Source organism: Protopterus annectens, chromosome 16.part0, assembly GCF_019279795.1.
Source record: "Protopterus annectens isolate FY-2018-M chromosome 16.part0, PAN1.0, whole genome shotgun sequence".
NCBI classification, from domain to species: domain Eukaryota; kingdom Metazoa; phylum Chordata; order Ceratodontiformes; family Protopteridae; genus Protopterus; species Protopterus annectens.
The window spans coordinates 18247317-18268469 of NC_056750.1; the positions used below are offsets into that span (position 1 = coordinate 18247317).

A 21153-nucleotide genomic window follows, 5' to 3' on the forward strand; every position below is an offset into this window, starting at 1 on the left:
CACCCACCACCCTCTGTTCCAAGGGGGAAGTCGGAGCCAAGCTATCGAACCCTGAGGCTCCGAGGGGAAGGGACAGCTCCAAAAACCTTGGAGTCAAAGTCAACCCCCCAGATTTGACATCTAATCTATGGCTCAGAGAAGCACTGGGCCCTGAATCCATCGAAGCTGAGCATGTCAAGGAAACCATTAGACTCTAAGTGGAAACTACTCTCGGATCAGACGACAACTCAGAAGCAGGAAGTCAGATCGGAGAAGGAGTCATGGGACAAAAAGGGGAATGTGTGCTCATGGATCCAGAAGGGGACAGTGCCAGCAGTAACACCATCTCAATATGTGCCTTGAGAAACTGTCTCATCAATCTATCCACCTCACAATCAGACAAGCTCCAGGTAGACTGAATGGAGGAGGATGTAGGAGGAGGTCTGGACACTGGCTTGGACGAGGCCTTCTTGGGAGGAGGGCTCTGAGCCGAAACACCCTGCTCCAAGGAGACAGTGGAGCACTGGTAACTAAGGGAGTGAGGACCACAATCACCAGAACTGAAGACCTTGGCTGATAAGGTTTCGTCACCTTTCCAAGCAGTTCCGAGGAGGAGTGCTCAGGGGAATGCTTCCTGTGTTCCCTGGCCCCCTTGGGCCTTTTAATGGGTATATGAGCCCCTGAAGTGGAAGAAGTGGAGGGAGTGGAAGGGAGAAGTAAGCCCTTCAGAACCAACTTTGTTGCGGTGGCACCTTTACTGGGAAAGTCCACTGGGCCAAGGTAGCCCATTTTCAGTGGAGGCCTGGGGAGAAAAGCTCCAGAAAGTAACAAAAACAAGTACACGAAAAATATTTACAAAAATTACATAAAAAGTTCAAAATTTTTTCATACGACATTCATTAAAAATTTATACAGAATGAAATAAACCTGCTACAAAGTTTCTGACATGACGGTTGAGCATATTCATAGTACAGGGGTACAATAACAACATGACATAGTACAGGGCACAACATATCAGGATGAGACTGTTACATGCAACAAGAAAAGTATAGTGTGATTAAGCCTTAAATAAAACATGCAAGGAGAATATATGAATGTATAATCAAACTTGGTTAGAAAGAGAAACAGCAGTTACTTAAAAGAGCAATAGGGGAAGGAGGGAAAAAAGAAAGAGTAAAAAGAGAAAGAAGTGGAAGACGGAAACGTATGCAAGAAAAAAGTGAACAGAGAAAAGAAAGGTAGAAGAAAGAAGAGCGAGAGAGGAAAAAAAGGTGATGGAGCCAAGACGAGTCACAAGAACTAGACAAAATAAAAGTTCATCCGAAAAGAAAAATGTATTAGAGAAAAAAAGCTAGGGGTAGACAGATTCAGGGTTAAATTGGTAGATTTAATTAATGGCTGAGTGAGTAGAAGAACAGTTACACACCCACTTGGAGAGAAAATGCTTGTGTAGTGCAGTTTTAAAGCTGGAAGGGCTTTCTTGTAAGCAGACAGAAGGAGGTAGATTATTCCATAGTTTAGCTACGCTCTACGAGTATAACAGTTGACCTGATTAAAGCCACCACACACCTCGCAAGAACTATCTAGGGGAGGACCTAGACAGTAAACGTACTCCCTGTGGGCATCAGACAAGGGAATCTTATCCTTACAAGAAGTGCAATTTTTAAATCCCAAGGGTTTATCGGGCTTTTCAGCCATGATAAACCAGAAGAGACAGGGAAAACAGAAGACACTGAAAAGAGGAATAGAGTGAAGGGAGACGGACCAGAAACACGCAAAAAGTTCACCAACTATTTTAACAACTTTAAACCATGTTTTTTCTTTTTACAAGAAGGAACTGAAAGTGGGAGAAGAGGAAGGAAGGAAGACCACTGAAAGGAATGGCAAAAGCCGATTTGCAGAAACTTCAAAACGACGACATTGAAGCAACACGAACCTGATGCTTCTTCGGTGAGCGGCAAACAAGATCAGGGGTATTCCGGGGGAAGAAGGCATTATGGGATGGACAGGAGTAGCTTGAGCATTGAACCTTGAAAAGCAGCAGAGTCAGATCAGCGGTCTGATCTGAAATCCACACATCGAGTAACAAATGAAAATTACAACATCAGATCACAGTTTTACGGCTGTCTGTTCTAGCACTCCTTATTTCCAAATGTTAAAAGATGCTCTCTGCTTACAGAAACACACTCACCATGTAATACGCCATACAGGGCAGCAACCACTTCAGCTTATCTGGATGTGTGTCGACATTTGCCTTGATTGCATTTTTGGACCACACTGGTCGAGCTTCAAACAGCTACAAAAAAAAAACAGTTAAGATCAGAACATCAGATAGGTTTCAAAACGTGAATGACATGAATACAGAGATGAGAGAGTTTATTCACTTCATTCATTATTTTCTTTTACTAGGATTAGGAGTTTAGGCCACTGAGCAGGGAAACATCACCCTGTGGTACTGCTGGCTGAAAGGAAAATCAGTTGTAGAAATATATGACTCTTACAAGTTTGCAACAGGCACAGAGACGCATTCAATTCCATGACCACAGCTTCAATAACCAAGTGCAAGGGGGTAAGGAAAGAAATGAGTGTTGTGCTCCGTGTACAGTACATGTACAGTACATGCTTATGTACCTACAACATGTAGAAGTGCATTACATCATGGAGGAAATTTTGCACACTGCTGTACTTACACTTACGCTGCAGTATGGAGGCAATGTTCTCTAAACACTGCAATGCATGCAACAATCTGCACACACTATTAATAAAAGCACGGCCCACTCTGCACTGCATTTCTGATGTCAACATGCCCGCTATGCATCCTGCTGCTGAAGCCAGCCATACCACCTGTTGTCTATAGGTAGCTTGGAGGCCTCTGGCATTATTTCTCCTCTGTATACTACGTTATTGATGCAGTGGGCACAGCACCGCATGCCTCTCTTTGCTCAGAGTGAGTTTGCCACACCCATATCACCCTGCAGCTGAATCTCACTTTAGCCATGTTTCCCGAACTAAATGTGCTACAGGGAAATGTCTCACAGCAAGGGCATCTGATCCCCCAACCAGGCTAGAGCCCATTTTCAGGGGAGGCTCAAGGAGAAAAGCTCCAGTTTTGCATAAAGCTGCAATGACAAGTACAAAAAGTTCTATGACACAGGAAATGTTATCTAAAATGTTTAAAAGAAAACAATGGATGCACAAACATTACCCAACAGTTATACAAGCATAGCCATGAAGGTAGTGAACTGATTACAAGAGTACATTCAATGTAGAGAGAGGGAAGGATAATTAAAAACTAAATCTGGACATAAAATTAACAGAAAAAGGGAATGCTACAGGAAGCATGCAGAAACACTATAGTCATAGTTCAACAGTCAGTAAAAAGAAGAAAGACAACATGGTAGTAAGAGGTCAGGTATAGAGACAAATGTAATTAGAAGTCATGCAAGTCTTTAATTCATACAGAAATGTACCGATCTGGATGTATTAACTTCTATAACTTGACTACATGTGCAAAACCATCTACTCAAGTGAATTTGTAGGATTATACCAATATGACAAAGTGTCAGCACTGGCAAAAAGGATAAAAAAAGAACTTTTTTATACAATTTTGAAATATATATAATTTGTGAATAAACTTAGGTAAAACAAAATATTTAAAACTTGTTCATCTAGGTCAGACTTTGTTACTCGTTCTTTACCCAAAAGACAACAGATTCATATTCCTAGCAACAACCGAACCGCCTTTTCTATTCTTGGGATTTACACATCTTCACGGGTCCCTCATGGCATCCATCCAGTAATCTATAGGCTCCATTCTGATTGTCAAGTGCTGTTCTGGCATAACAGGAATAAAATTACTTCCACTGATTCCCATGTTTTGTCAAATAACAGATACTTAACAGACATGTCTTCTTACAACCCCCACCCCCAGTCAGAAAGTCCCAGAATTCATCTGTATTTATGGCTAAGTGCTTGCACCTCTTCAGAAATGCAAAGGTTCATAATCTTTTTGTTAGATTCAGTGATGTGTCATACAGACTATTTAAATCAAACTGTTTCTACAAATGCCATGGCGATCTTTAGCCACAATCAACTTATTTAACCTATAAATAACAGAAGCCAGCAACACAAAGGAAGCCTCACAGTATAATATAAAATCAGTGCAACATACGTTTAAGGAGTTGGGTTACAAAAATGAAAAATATGCTCTGAATCACATCCTCACCCATGAATTTTAAGTCACTAGGAGCAACCTCTCTTGAGTACCTGAGGTTATCACTGAAAACTGGATATGGAGAACTCTGTGGTCAACTCCTACTTACTAAATGACAAACTAAAATCAGTTTTGATCATTATACAGGTTCTTGAAATACTGACTCCTCCACAGCTAATGCTGCTGTATGTGAATGAATGTTTCTGTGCGACACCATGCTGGAAATCTCAGCTGTATTATGTCATATAACGGTATCACTTTCTCTATAATGGTAACAAAGTACCAAATCTTGTCCACTACAAGGATAGATAAAGCTTTGTTCTGTTATCTAGGGGTTAACATTTCCAAAAGGCAGTCATAAATTTGTCAAGTTCCAGTCGATGAGCATACAAATTTGTTTGAAATACCTTTCCTGACTACCATCCATCATGAGAATAACTGGGTAGAAGCAAAATCAGAAGAGAGACTGACTTTTTTAATTGATAAAGCCAAACATTAAATGTTCAAAGTGTCTGTCTCACCTAACTAATGTGGGAAACGCTCCTTCCCTAAGGCCTTTGTAGTCTTCTCTTGATTATGACTGTTTGGACAGGCCTTGATGATTTTGACTTGCACATGCAGTAGATTTTCTGCATAACTTCTAAAATGAGATTCCTAACAAGCTAGAACATTTTCTAAACCCGAGGTCAGAGCTACAAGCAATTTAACTTCACCAGCTCTTGTATTAAAATTTAAGTTGCTCTTTACCAAGTCAGACACTATCGCCCCACGGTCATACTGTCCAGGTAAAAAATCTGCACCGCTGTAAACAGTAGCAGCTGCCCAGATGATGCTACACTAATCCACTTCCTGTAATACAAGATGAGAGTTTTAGCGACCAAATAATTTGCCATTTTACTTATGCAATGCTTCAAAGGAAATTCTAAGGCCCGGAAAAAATGACCACACAGCAATGACACTCCCAGTGTATGAAACCACTTTAGTAAGCATACAAGTATGTAGTTCTAAGGTCACTACACTGTGCTGCTGTTTTTATAAGCAAGACGCAGAATAGGCCTCATCTTCCCACAATGTTGACAAACACATTTCGAAGTGTGGAAACAAGGTGCCAAATTTATAGGGGCACAATCATCGTCCCTCCCACAACAGAAGAAACCAAATGTAGCTTCTTCATGCCTCCCTGCCCCTAGTTGCCACCCCTCCCCCAACAGAGGGAAGCTGATTTAGTCTCTATTTCTCCTACTTCCCAGTCGGTGCCTCTAGTGCCAGAGTCTACCTCTCCAACCCAGATCACCTTAACTACACTCAGGGCTTCATTCCTTTATTCCACACAAGCAGACCATAGTTGCGAACGTGTCATGCTGGTAGTAGACAAAAGACATCAATACTGAGGACCTCAATGCACAGTAAACCCAGGCCCAAATACTCTGCATCAATCTTTGCTCATCAGCCTCCACAGCTGTGAAGTTTCCATATTTCAAAGCAGGGTTGTAACCTAACAAAGCAATGGGCTACAGACAAAATATTTCACCATAAATAAGTACCTTTTTTGGTCTCTTTTTCTGTCCATAAAGGAGGAATGTCACTTCGAAGACACGTCAGCAGTTTAACAGCCTGAACTTCGACATCTCCATCTGAACAAATCTGCACTATCCAAAGTTAGAGGATCTCTCCATTAAAATATATGGGAAGTATGCATGGGGGTGACTAATGTGAAAAACACAGCCTTGGTTTACAGGCAAAACACTACAGTATTTTATGTTGCTGATGCCTTCAACTAGCTCACAAGATAAGAGACAAAAAGCAGCAAATGGAAAGGGAACCCAAGCTTGCTGGACTCTATATTGCCATATGCCTACCAGGCTACAGTTCTTAATCCGCTGCTGAACTGCATTCTGGGCATACATATGTTTTTCAGTCTTACAGAAGGTCCCGTCAACAAATGGAATCCAAAACTACAAATAAATTGCCATTGAGTGAAAGGTCCCTCCTAAGACTGATGTCCATGAAGTTCTGGAAAAGGGATTAAAGGAGGAAAGGCACATCCAGTACAGCTCAACATTAACAAAGGCCCACTGAACATAGTAAGCCAAGCTAAATCTCTCTCCTTTCCCTATCTGACCCATGTAATTTTTAAACTGTCCACCCAAGTCATGCATGGATGAGAAGGGCAGCATGTTTAAGAGGATCTGCAAAGGTAGTGGTTGTTAATCACAGTCCTGGGTTATAAATTTATAGGCAGCATACACGCCTTCAGCTTATTTTCATCATCTGAATTATAATGACATCTGCTTTGTGGCCACTTAGGTATTCATCAACAGTATTGTGCCTGGCACAGACAGTGACACAAACCACTAGCAGATTCAAAACAAAAATGTGTTTCCTAAATATTGGCAGCAATGAAGGATGAAGCCCTAACTATGACCCAAAGGGCTACAGGTCAATTAACAGATCCAGCACTTTAGAGGCCGAGGCAGGGAGAACAGGCATGAATAGTTAACACCCACGTTAGTTTAACTGGAGTAAGGCAGTGATTTGGGAGGTGCACCGACTGCTGTTACCTTGTGTGTGTATGCACATTTACCGGACGTGTATTTTGTTTTCCTGCTGTGCTGCATTCAATATTTACAACCAAAGAGAAATAGTTAAAAGGCTTAGCAGACTTTAAAGGCAGACAGACTAAATCAAAAATCTGGGCATTTTCAACAAATTAGTGTAAATAGCTAGCATGAATGCTACCCCCAAAACTGTACCTGCCCTAAATAAACTAAGCAATGAGGAAAAACACTGACTCCTATTTACTAACACTCGAAAGGTACGATACCAAAAAGAACTGGGACAAGTCAGAATGGGCAACAATTCTCCTTCCAGCTGACTGGAAAAACACTGAAAACCTACAAGGACAAAAAGGGGTATGATTACATAGACTGTGAAGACGAACTGTTAGCAGGGGGTGGGTAGCTTCTGAGGTACACGCTATAAAACTTCACAAATGTATATTTATTGCTGACAAATCGGTAAAAGATCAGGAGGACTTGTTCAAACATTATAAAACTGTGTTAGATCTTGATAACAATAGTAAAAATGACAATGTTAGAAATTTTAATGGTGGATAGAATTTAAAAATTATCTTCATTAGAATATAGGTGTTGCAAAGTGATCCCAGGAACCCTCAGGTTAGACACCTTAGTAGAACGCATATAATACATTGACATATTGTTTAAAACTGAATCGTTTAGCTCTAAATCTAAAACTTCAAAAAGCAGGAACAGTGCCAAAAGCACAGAAATTAGTGCCAACTCCAAACCCAAAACAAATAAGGCGCTGTGGAGGTGTAAGCTCGATAAACCACCAAGGAACAGTCTCCAAAAACATATTATAACTTTATTCAAACAAAAGTAAAAGATAAAACACTTAAATTTATCACCCTGCTTTTCATCCCATACTCTAGGACTTCATCAGACCCATGCCAAACATATCTCAACCCCGTAAATACAATTCATTAACAATTAACAAGTAACCAATAGCATTTTGCAATAAGTTAATTAAAATCAATAAATCAAAGAATGTCTATTAAATATCACGTATATCAAGTAAATCTGTGAATAAAAGCATTTATTAAACATTATCACCAAACACCAATACCTAAATTCACAATTTATATCAATAAACATTTTATGTTAAAAATATAATGAGTAAGAAATATATTTAGAAACTTCTAAGAGAAATGAATACATAATAAAAGTCCTATGCTACCATCTACTGGCCAACTAATAAATCCATTCAAATTCAATTAAAGCACTTAAATGCAGTGATAACGTTAAGCATTTAATGGTCTTAGATTTACTTTTGTTTGAATAAAGTTATTATACATTTTCGGAGATTGTTCTTTGGTGGTTTATCGAGCTTGCACCTCTACAGTGCCTTTATCTGTTTTGGGTTCTAAATCTAAAACTGCAATAAGAATTGTGCAATCCTCTATGAAACACAGACAATGTAGTAAAGAATCACATAATTTTAGATGTTGAGGTAGGAGTAACACAGTTACATTCTATTCCACTAGTACTGAGAAGAATTAAAGCATTAGCAATAAAACAGCCAATGTGCAAGCTAAAATGAAAAAGAAGTTATGCAGTCACCATAATGCTCCATCTGTGTTGTCCATTTTCATTCTTCCTCAATTGATGGGTTTGAATTCGATCCCTTGGATCTGACTCGGCCGTTGCTAAAGCTCGTGGCAGCTAAGCTCTTTCAAGCTTCTCCATGACTCACAATGCACCAACCCCAATTACTTCAGATCTTGTTTGCTGACTTTAGTAGAAAAGGCATATTCATATTCAGAAATGGAGACAGCTATATCTGGAACTAAATATAAAGGACAGAAATGTTCTGTAACCACTGATTCTTCCAGAAGTTTCAAGGACGGGGGGTTGTGGGAGGGGAGTTGAAGACTGAAAATGAACACAGATGAAACACTATGGTGAGTACATAACTTCTTTACCTGATGTTGTCAATTTTCATTTTATCCTCAACTGATGTGACTGAGTCCCCAGCTTCCTAAAATCCAGGGTGGACTCAAGGTAGGATATTCCTGAGCTCCACCGAGCCAAATGATGCTCTACCTCTGGAGACCAGATCCAATTTGGAATAAGCAACAAAGGTATGGGAGTAGACCAGCTTGCTGCTGCGCATACATCATCCAGGGACATTCTGGACTGAAATACTGAGGAAGCAGCCATGGATCCAGATGAAGGGGCTCGTAATGGTGTTGGTAGAGTAGTGTCCAATTTGTTATAATGAAATACAGTCAGTTAGCCACTGAGATAAAGTGACTTTGGCAACTGGTTTTCCCAGTTTTACTTCTGTGAATAAAAGCAAAAACTGATCGGCTTTTCTGACTTCTTTTGTTCTATACAGGTAAAAATGTAATTGACTGTGGACATCCAAAAATGTAATATGTAATCATCCTTGTTAGCAAATTTAAGAAAGAATACTAACAAATCAATGGATTGATTGATATTAGAATCTGACACCACCTTAGAAAGAAAGAAAGCATTAGTCCGTAGTGTAACTCTATCCTTGTGAAAAATCAAGGCGTTCTACGTGGGGAGGACTATAAAACTAAAAACTAGAGCATCAAAACACGATCATGCCATTAGATAGCTTGAAACCTCCAACTCCTTATCAATACATGCTTGGAAAAAGACAGGCCACAACAAAATTCTTTCATATCCTGTACCAGATACTGGATACCCCATTCAATGGCAACACCAATGACTATCTGGAAAAAGGGAACTCCACTGGCAGATCAGGCTACGAGCCAGAAAATAAAAACAGGACTCAACCCAAGAGCCTCTTATTCTGGTCCTTAATCTCCGTAAGATCGACCACAAGACATATTGTTAACTGAAATACAGACTTAACTTTAGCCTTATACCAAGTACTGCTTAAACCTGAACTACTAATCCATAGCTAGAGATTCTATATAAAGCTCCCACAATGGATAAGTGACACACTAACCTATTGGATTTTACAGCGTGATTTTTAGAGAGGGTATCATGCATGTTTTTACCTTTGTTTTTTGAATGTTCTCTGTTATTTGACAGACTGTATTCTTTAATTACAATGCTCCTGACTTTTAAGTTTATTTCCGTGTCCTTTTATATCCCTCATTGTTTGCTCTGCAGGGCACCCCCCCTTCTGTGAGGTAGTCCCGAGTTCCCAGCCCTATTTCTATTACTGTAGGTTCTATTATTTGCCATTCCCCACTCATCCCAGCGTCTCCTCGTTTCAGTAAGCTACACGTTAACCCTCTTTACCTCTCTGATCCTGTCTTTGTTTTTACTAATGCAAGTATTTTACTGTTTTCCTCCTCTCTTGGCTATTCGTGTAATTCGACCAACCCCCACCACCCCCACTTGGTAATTGTGGTTAAAATGTTATTGCCCCCATTTCTGTTTTCCACCTAGAATCTACCCTAAAGATTGTTATAATGGCAGATCTGAAGAAGGTGTTTATGAAGGTGCTGCACGACTTAGATGTGTACTAACCAGTCACCTACGATTATGGCTGAATCTTACAGATACCTCAATTTACCTCAAATTTGGCTTTGGTAGACATTATTTTTCCTCTTGAGTGGTGTGTTTAGTTTGAGAGTGCTTTTATCCTGCTGGGTGCTACACCTCTTCATTTTTGCCAGAGGATCATAAGAAGTTACTAGGTTAATGGCCTAAGGGCCCTTACAAGCCTAGACAAATTTTATCCTTGTTACCACGATCAGCACCTATTGCCCCTGTCCAAGAGGGACACAGGTGGAACTCCTGAGGTGAATTTATGGTCATCCATCCAATGATCCAGATTGTGTTTGAAGAGGATCAATCAAGTGCTCTGTTTGAAGTGAAGTGGGAGGCTATTCCAAAGGTGGGGTAACTTCTGGGAGACAAATCTGTCCCTCCCAGCAGGTTCTATTGATGTCACATACCAGGTTTAGGTTTTTAGAGTAAATAACCAGTGTGCCATTTGATTTCTGGATGTGCAGCATTTCCAATAAATCAGGGTCAGAAATTACCTTATATGCCAGGCAGAGATCACCTCTGAGCAGTCTGTATGAAACAGAATAAAGTGACAGTAACTTAAGCTGATCCTCATAGGACAGCTGCTGAAGACCTTGAGTTTTGCTTGTGAGGAACCTCTGTGGTCTCTCCAATTGCTTCAGGTGCTTTGAAAGGTACATACTAAAAGGGTCATTATACTCTATTATTGGCCTAATGAGTGAAGAGTGCAGACAGGTGATAACTTCTCTTTTTCTAGAAGCAATGCTCTTACTTGTGAGATTACCCATATAGAATGCCCTTCTTACCACTGTGCAGATGTGGTGATCAAAGCCAAGGTTGCTGTCAACTTGAGGACCCAGATCTCTCACCGCTGAGTACATACTTAGGGTATTGCCATTGATGTGATAATTTGCAGGAGCATTGCTCTTACCGAAAGGGATGATAATACATGTTTATGCACAGAGTCTGAGGCCATGACTTTGACACCGATCATTTGTTTGTGTAAGACGTTCTTGAAGGATGTTGACATTGTTTGGAAATTCTATGACAGCACCCAGTTTGCAGTCGTCAGCAAACTTTGACAGCCACAGTCCCTTGGTTTTAGCTTGTACTTCGGATAAATAGATTCTGAACAGTAGAGGTCCCAGGACCAATCTGCTGTTGGAGGTGGATTCCCTTACTTTGACTGTATGGGTTAGATCAGTGAGCCAGTTCGCAACCCACCTTACGATACAAGGGTTGATGTCCAGCTGGGAGAGTTCGTCAATGATGCTCGAGTGCAGGATAGTATGAAATGCCTTGGCAAGGTCTATGTAGGCTGTATGCATAGCTTTTCCCTCATTTAGGACCCTTGTGGCTGTCTCAAAGAAGTTTAACAGACATGATCTTCCCTTGAAAAATCCAAATTGGGTCGGATTTAGTGTTTGGAGATTACCTACATCTTTGTTGATAAGATCCATGATGTTTCTTCTCCATGGCCTTGCAGATAAGGCTAGTCAGGCTAATAGGTCTGTGGTTCCTGGGGTCAGTAGAAGCACCATCTTTGTGCAGGGGGACAACTGTGGCTGTTTTCCATTCAGCTGGGATGAAGCCTATGTTTAGACTGTGAATAGAGTAACCAATGGTGATGCTAATTCTTGTTTGAGCCCATGTAAGATTCAGCCTGGGATATTATCAGATCCCATTGATGCTGTGTTATATTCTTAGAGAGGGCGTTTACGAGCTGCTCTTTATAGATGCAAGTTCGGGGACAGGTGATAGGGATGTCATGAAGTACTTGTGGCGGGGATGGGGAAGAAGTTTTCATCGAACCTGTTGGCTAGCAGGTTAGTTATGTCCACCGGCTCAGTATATGTGTTACCATTAACTACCAGTTCGGCAAAAATCTGGGCCTTACTTTTTAGGTTATGGATGTAACTAAAGAATGCCTTATGGTTGTTCTTGGTTGAGGAAGCTAACTTGGACTTGTAGTTTGACTTGGGGGACTTCACAAGAAGCCTTATTTGCTTATTTAAGCTGAGGAGGGAGTGTCTCCAGTTTACAGCCCACTGATTCTTACTCTTGGATAGCAGTTTCTTCCTTTTATTGTAAAGCCTGTTAATGGCGGTCATTTACCAGGCAGTGTTTCTCTTCCTTTAAGAGCTTGTTTTGGTCCTAGCAGGTACTGCTGAGTCAATGCAATTATACAGGTGCTTGTATAGGGCACTGGTGTAGAGCTAGGCATGGTTACTGGCTCCATCTGAGAGGGTAGGTGCAGTGAAGCAGTTTACATCATCCAATAGGAGGTTATAATCTGCTTTGGAGAAGTTTTTTGGTCTAGTTGCTGCTGGGGGGGGGGGGGTCAGGTGTGATAGTTACCTCAAATGAGACTGATTTATGGTCAGATCTCACCAGGGATGAACTCAAAGTGGGAGTGCTACAGTGGTCTCCCACATTTCTAAGCACCAGATCCAGGATCTTGGCTCCCCTAGTGGTGTTCTCAACCAGCTGGTCTAGGGCACTGGAGTTGACAAAGTCAAGGAACCATGAGGCAGGTGAGTTTGAGCACAAGTAATTCACCCAGTCAATGATAGGGTATTAACGTCACCCAAAATCATGGTGTTCGAATGTATCTTGATAGACTCAAGTTGATCCAAATAGGCAGAGTGGGTGTCCTGATTCATGAAGGAGATTCTGTAGCTTGCAATAACTTGAATAGGTGTCCTACCAACATTTAATTGCACCTGAAGTATCTCTAGGGTGTGATATTGTTTAACCAATCTGGAAGTGTAGTTATCTTTGATGAACAGCCTCCTTTAGTAATCTTGCCTTCAGTTTGTGGTCTGAATGTGTGGAAGGAGGTGTAACCCATTATGGCTGTGGTGCTCTCCATGCCCTTGAACCAGGTCTCCTTAACACTGTGTTTAAAAAAATGCACTATGAGGGTGATGAGAGCCTTAGCCAGTAGCCGGAATCTCAGAGATGACAGATGAAGACCATCTCTGGCAAAGCATCAAGGTCCGTCAATCATGTCATCCCAGGCAGACAGATCTGGTTCCCTTAGAATGACCTCAAAAACAAAGCCAATTATTGAATTTAATCATTTTCTGTTTATATTGAGGCATCATTCAAGGTGATGGTAAAATGCTGCTTAAGGCTAGGGACATATCTGCCTGAGACGCACAGTTCGAGAGGTCAGTCATGTTTCTCTTCTTGTACTCCAGAGAGGTACATCTCAAGTCATTCACACCAACATGGACTATGACAGACTCATAACAGTATCTGCTGTTGAGAGACTTGAGTGCACGATTGATATGGTGGATCCTGGGACTTGACACACAGCTGACTGTAACCTTTTCCTTATCCAGCCTGGTGAGAGGGACATCTGTGTCTCTCACGGTGGACTCACCTGTGACTTTTGTTAGGTTTAGTGTTTAGCCTTATGGGTTTGATAGGTGAGACAGTGGTGCATGAGCTAGTGTGTATTGTGTTCTGCAGAAGGAGTATTATGTATAGCGTGCTTGTGTTTGGGAGGCCTACGGTGTTTAGGTAAGTTTCTGGCGAGGACCTCCACATATGTAGGTATATGTGATGTAGGTTTGGATGGAGTAGGTTGTAAGGTGTGCGTGCTGACAACCTACTCAGTGTCAGATGTATTGACTGGCATGTGAGATTACATGGATTGAAGGTTTTTAATATAGTTGCATCTCTCACATGTTGAGTTTCTGTGGACTTCATTCTGTTATACAGTCTAATGATGTTATGATTCCACCATGGTGGCTTGTTTTTTGAGCTGGTTCTGTACTTATTCTTGTTGAGTACAGCTGCCACTATACAACTATTAACATACTTGTACAGATTTTTTGTGAACAGCTGTGCACAGACAGCAGTGCTCTCAGGGTTTATGGGAACTTGAAATTCTGTCAAGTTATCACTTAATAGCATGAAGTTAGCCTTAGAGTAGTTCCTGTACATTCTAGGATTAGCTGGGCTTCTGGGTTTTATTTTTACTTTGAAGGAGACCATTTTGTGGTCTGACCTTTTCAGAGTGGACATTACCCTAGGTGATTTGCAGCAGTCTGCCATATTAGCAAGGACAAGATCTGGCTTATTTGTGCCTCTGGTAAGCGTGATGACAATCTGGTCCAGGAAGTTTGTGTTTAAAAAAATCTAAGAGTCTCTGTACCTGCACATTTGGTGTCATATATGATTCCCATTTAATACTGGAGTAATTTAAGTCACCCATGAATATGGCATTGGGTTGAATGGTGAGTATTTTCAGTAAGCTTAAATACATGTTATAGGTCTCCTAGGTCATAAGAGGGGGCCTACAGCTTGCAAGAAAAAGGTATGGGATTTTATCTTGGGTGATCTGAACATGGACAGACTCAAGTGCATCATGATGTTTACCAGCCTTGAGGTATACTTATTATGTAAATCGAGACCCCTCTACCTTTAGTCCCTATCTGTGTAGTAACTGCTCTGTATCTGTGGCTTTAAACCATATCTCAGTGACCACACAGACATCTGCATTCTTTAAGGTAAAGAGAGCTTCTAGGCAGTGAGGTTTTTGTTTAGACTCCTAGCACTAAGTAGCAACACCTTTAGATTTTCTTGGTTTTGATTTGCTATTTTGGAATTATTTTCAGTCTGGCATTGCCTAAAAAAGTCACTATGGGGGAAGACAATGTTTTAGCTAATATTGAAAAGCCTAGAGGGGAGAGGTACAGACCATCCCTGGCAAAGCAGTGTGGTCTGCCGACCATCTCCTTCCATGCTGACCAACACTGCATCCCCTTAGAATGACACCAGAAAGTAAGCCAATTTTTTAATTTAATCATCTTTTTTTCATATTGTAGCATAATCCTTGGAGAAGGTAAAATGTTGCTCAATGCTAGGTTCCTACTAGCTTGTGACACAAATTCTAAGAGCTCCATGATGTCTGTGTTCATATACTCTAGAGAGGTACGTTTCAGGTCATTTACACCCACATGGGCTGTGACTGAGTCATACTGCTATTTGTGATGCAATGACCTGAGTACATGCGTAATATGATGGATCTTGGATCCTGATAAGCAACTGACTGACTTTCTTCTTACTCGGCCTGGTAAGAGGGACATCAGTGTGTCGCTCGGTGGAGTCTCCAATGGCTAGAATGTTGCATTCTGTGGTGGCTTGCCTTATGGGCTTAGAAGTAGAGACTCCATGAGATGCGACTGTATGTGTTGATGTGGATGTTATTTTGAAAGTGTGTGCTCAGGGTTGTTGAGAGGGTATGTCATGTGTACTTTGTCTCTGATGTCTTTGGAGTTTAGGTAGTTTACATTTAATTACCTCAGCATGTGGGTCTATGTGTCTGCTTTGAACTGTGTGAGATGGGTGTAGCGTATGTACTACTGACAACCTAGGAGTCCTTTTATGTGACAGCTTTGCCTCCAGTAACATTTTGTAAATACATCTCTCACATACCATATCAGTTTGTTTGAGAATTAACTGGCCATCACTAGACATGAGGCAACTTCTGCATTGCTTCAGGATGCCCACATCCACCACAGTGGTAACAGAGGTAGTGGGAAAGTTCATATCTATGTCAACAGACTCAGTTTTATTGATTAGACAGTTGGAGTCATTTTATGTTGAATATACTCATTTTTTAATTGTAAACAGTGTCTACAAAGGACTGTAATAAACACAATTTTTGTTTTATAACAAGTTTGTGTCATATGGACGGTCTTCTGCTTGTACTTTCTTGCTCTTGTGTAACACTTTTGAGAAAAGTTACTGCGGTACTGTCTGCGGATTTAAACCATGTCTAGTTAACTTCCTAGATGTCTATATATTTGAGTGTGAGGATGGTAATTTTTATTTAGGCTCCTGGCATTGAGCATTAACACCTTGAAGTTGAGATGAGTCGATTTTGCTGTGTTGGTAACGCTCATCCTTACTCGACGTAACCCCTTCCCTTTCTTCACTTCCATTTTCTTCGGTTTATTTAGCTGCTACGTGCCAGTATTCTTTAGTTGTACCTCATTACAATGTCTTGGACATGGTGCATATGACATCAGGGAGGTACTATGCACTCTCATTGCTTTGTTCTTCTCACCTCAGGTGGCTCAACCTCTATCTGATAATAAACCACAAGGCTACCAAACACTCAAATTAATCCAAATGCAAAAAACAAAGCCAGTCAAAAGAGCAAACAAAATTGTATCTGGAACACACGGCAGGCAAATGGCAAGAACACTGTATTCACTGTTATTTTATTAAAGGAATAAGCACTTTCACAGTTAATCCCAACAACGTTTCATCAGATAAATGAAAAGGCAAAAACAGCTCCATTAAATAGCATCAAATACCAATCTAGAAGTTTTTTCCTGCCTACCCCTACCAATATGGTCGGGAAACAATTCGTCCCCACACCAAATACAACAGCAAGGGAGAAGGAAAAAGAAGCAACTCTTGGAGATAGGGGGCAACAGGACAATAAAAAAGATGTGGCAGGATGTGAACAGTCCCTAGTCTATAATTTATCTAGTAGAACTTTGACTGTTTTTGAAATGTCGGTGCTGTGAAAAGGCCTTTCCTTTATTCCTGCTAGTAGAGCGGATGAAGCGAATACACTAATTGACTTAAGACTCTTCAGTATAAATCTGATGTTAAAACTTATTTTTCCTGACAACGGTGCGAGTCAAGACTATGTCTTCAAAAAGCCAAGTACCTTTATACCACAAAATCACCCTCTGTTGGAAAGCCTTTTTTAGGCTTTGTGAGGATGATTTCAGAGCTGTCTTTGATGACAATAGGAGACGTTGTAACTTTAATAACCTATCTGCTGTTTGAAAGGGATGCATTAAATGCATTACAAAATTAAGCTAACATTGTGATTCGCCCCACTGATAAAGACGGGTAGTAGTTGATAAGAGTTATTATTTTGAGTGTATTAAGTCTATGTTAATTGATACGCCTACTTATGCTGGGACTGATGCAGAGGGGATTAAATGTATGATTTCACATGTATATGATATTGTACAAGAATGTTGGTTGAGTGACTGTAATAATATTGATATGGAGGAGTACTTAACCGTTGAGTAGCCATGTATTCCCACTTTTCATGGTTTACCAAAGATCCATAAAGATCCTGTGACACCCCTTTTAGACCTATAGTAGCGGGTGCATTGTGGGTGATGGAACCTTGTTCTATATTTGTTGAAAAGAAGTTGAGACTGGTTCTGAACGCATCTGAGGTGGTCTTGCGAGACTCAAAACATTTTTTTACAAAACTTGTATAGGCATGTACACTCGGTAGATATACCGTTTGATTGTTTGATGGTAACGATGGACGCCCAGCCCTTATTCACCGTCATACTGAATAATGTAGGAATTGATGACGTGAGCAAGTATTTGCACTCCCATAGTGAATATGATGAAAAACACATAGATTTGATCTGCCTCTTGATTGAGGTCATTCTTGAAAATGATGTTTTTATTTGATGGAAGTTATTATGCTCAGATCTCTGGCGTAAATATGGGCACCTTGTGTGCCAATAGCTACGCCAATATGGTTATGGCACAATGGGAGAATATGTTCATTTTTAGTGAACATTGTTTCTCCAGTTACATTAGTTTTTATAATAGATTTGTGGATGACATCTATATGCTCTGGACAGGGAGTGTTAATGATTCAACTGGATTTGCAGAATATTTACATGGTACTACCTCGTTTTTGAGGTTTTATGTTACCCACTCATCATCCACTATTGAGTTTTTAGATATCAGAGTGGATAGATCAACAGACAGGGTCTTTTAATACATGTCTATTTCGGAAGGAGCGTCACAGGAATTTGTTTTTACATCGGACGAGTATGCACCCACCCCATGTCTTTCGTAATATCATTAAGGTGCAAGGGATGCGAGCCTCCAGACATAATGCAAAGGATGTGGGGTTTAACAAGGAGATAGACAATTTGAAAATACAATTTAATAGAAGGAGACAGGCTGACCTAGGAATACATGCCAGTATACATCTGAGATCTACTAAGGCTAGACCATACTTTGGGGAGAATTATGACCCCCCAAGAATATTCAAGGGTAAATACCTATCCACTGGCTATCTCAGTAAAATATAGTAATGATGTAGATGCCATTACTGAAATTTTTCGTAAACATTGGTCAATCCTACTTACAGATAAGATTAAGGAAGTAGTGGGTGATAGACCCAGGTTTAGATATAGAAACGAGAAGAATCTTAAGCAATTACTATGCTACCCGATGGGAACTATACTTCCATAGGTACCACTCCATGTGGTGGCTGTTGCTATTGTACTTATATTGACATTGATGCCAGTTTTATCAGCCATAATGATAGGCAATGCCAGTTTTATCAGCCATAATGATAGGCAGAGGTTTTATTTTAAAGTACAAGCAGATTGCAATACTAAGGATGTGGTCTATCTAGCCCACTGTGTTGAGTGCTCAGCATTCTACATAGGGAAGTGTAACCATAAAATCAAAGATAGAATAAGGGAACATCTTTACTCTATAAAGACAAAGTATGAGAATAATGCAGTAGCCAAGGATGTTATGGCTGAAGGGAAGCATCATTGGTTTAAATTCTGGGTTACTGATAGGATATATGAATTGTTAAAAATGGCCAATATTAGAAATCGCACTGAAAATGTTGACCCTTCAGTGAATTATGAGGATGCAAGCCCATAAAGGCAAAGGCCTGAATAGTCAGGTCCTGATTAAACCTGTTCTAAAGTCATGGAGGCTATTTAAAATGAGCCAATGGCTAATTCTACGTTTTATTTTTATTCTGTTTTTATTGGGTATATTTTTGTGCAATTAAATATATATTTTTTAGTTGTTTTTATATGTTTCTAGTTTATGAACTATGACTATGGGCAGTACTTGTCTTCGTGTCAGTTGTAATTATGGGTGGGGTAATTGTTTTTGATTGGTATTTGATGCTATTTAATGGAGTTGTTTTTACCTTTTCATTTATCTGATGAAGTGGTGTTGGGATTAACCATGAAAGCGCTTATTCATACAATAACAGTGAATACAGTGTTCTTGCCATTTGTTTGCCTGCCATGTGTTCCAGATACAATTTTGTTTACTCTTTCAACCTCGATCTTACTTGCGACAAACATATTCATATCATTGTTTCAGCTTTCTTCACCAAGCCATACTACTTCCCATTTAACCTGCTCTCCCCTGGCAGTTTCCCCATTTCTCACAGGCTTTTTCTATTTTGCCTATTTTCTTTATGATTCCTAATTCTTTTTGTCCCTTACTCTGTTTTGATTGTCCTAGTCTCCATTTCTTGTGTCACTTCCTTATCATGTCCCTTCAACCTCATCTTTTGATCCCTTTCCCTGTATTTTATATTATTTAAAGCTCCTAACACACTTGTCGCCAGTTGTGTCACCAGGGCTGCAGTGTGTAATGTTTGTGCTACACTTTATGAGATATTCTGTCCAGTTGTACCTTTGGTTTTCTTCGGGGGTGGGGGGGGGGGGGCATCCTGCTTTTTATCCTTTTTCCAAAGTCTTGCATTGACTTCCTTTTTTTACCCAACTTTTTAGTCAAAATAATGGGGTTTTGTGACACTGTCTCTCTGCTTTATTACCCCTGCTGCGCCGTCCCCTTTCCCATGAGCCATACACATGTGAAAGGGACATCCTCACCTCCACAAGCCCTTCAGAGGCTAATTTCTTAATCTTGTAGTAATTCACTAGACAGCTTCTCTGCTACTATACTCAATACTTCTAATACAGTCGGTTTAGATTTTTTGGCAGCCACCATAATTAGACTCAGCAAGGCCTTACTATCCCCTAGGCAATTCCACTTCTGTATCATAGCTCAGAAAAATCATTTCCATAGTTACATCAATTTGTTCACCCAGCATTGCTGACAGAGTTGTCTTCAGGGAATATTTAAAGTCTGTTAACTCATTACACTCTCAGAAACTGTGTTTCCAAGTACCGCTATCTTCCCCGTCACACCTCCAACATTTGTTGTCTACCTAAGGAGAAATGCTCTGGAGTCTACTTGGGGTATAAAAATATTTAACATTCTCAAGCAAAAATCCTAAACTTCTAGATATTGCTGCATATTTGGGAGACAACCCCTCATTGTTTCTTTGTGAATCACTTATCCAATCTCTTCCCAATCCTTTCTAACCTCCTTTGACTGATTCTTATAGTTATCCTGCAATGTTGTGTGTGGTCTACTAATTATTCCTTTTTTTTAACAGCAGTGTCTGTTCTAGATTCTACAAAAAATCCTACCAGTGTTGGTCTTTTGTTTAGAACCTCCCTATTTCTTTCTTTTTGCCTATACTCTTATCAGTCCGTGATAGGGAAGGTAATCTGTGACCTTCAGTCCAAATAAATTCTTGGCCTGTTCCCATTCTATTAGCTTTCTTTCTCTTGTTAGTTGTTCCCAATACCTTGGCTCCTTTGCCAGTTTTCTCCAATAAATTCCAGCCCCCTCTTGCCCACTGTCTATATCCCTAATTGCAGTCATCCCTCTTGGCAGAATCTCCGTTCTCCAATCTGGTGTTGACTTAGTTCTTAGAATACTTTTTGCTACTTTACAGATGTAATATTCTGTACGATTATCGTTATTCTTCTTAAAGTTATGCATCCAAAGTCCTAGTGTTTCCTTGTTTCTTGACCTTCCCCCAATTCATCATCATCCCTTTCCACTTTGAATTACAGGTTTCTGCTTGTGCTATGTATAGGAGCCATAACTGTGTAGCTCTGCAATATCCCTTCAAACTGGGCAATCCCAATCTACATTGTTCTATTGGAATAATAAGCTTATCCCACTTAACTCTTGCTGTCTTCTCCTCCCAGACAAAATCCTTCAGCTCTTTATTAATAGTGGTCCACAACTTCTCCTCTGGTTGATAAAAATATGCCT

At 40.3% G+C, this 21153-nt stretch overlaps 1 protein-coding gene across 1 annotated transcript in view; it reads right to left on the bottom strand.

Annotated features, from left to right (window-relative positions):
* Nucleotides 1–21153, bottom strand: part of GTF3C5 (general transcription factor IIIC subunit 5) — a 761534-nt gene that overhangs the window by 540148 nt on the left and 200233 nt on the right. Inside the window, exon 3 of the mRNA XM_044058829.1 lies at nucleotides 2171–2275. Within this exon, the coding sequence (XP_043914764.1) occupies nucleotides 2171–2275 (105 nt within the window). The remainder of the gene's footprint in view (nucleotides 1–2170; nucleotides 2276–21153) is intronic.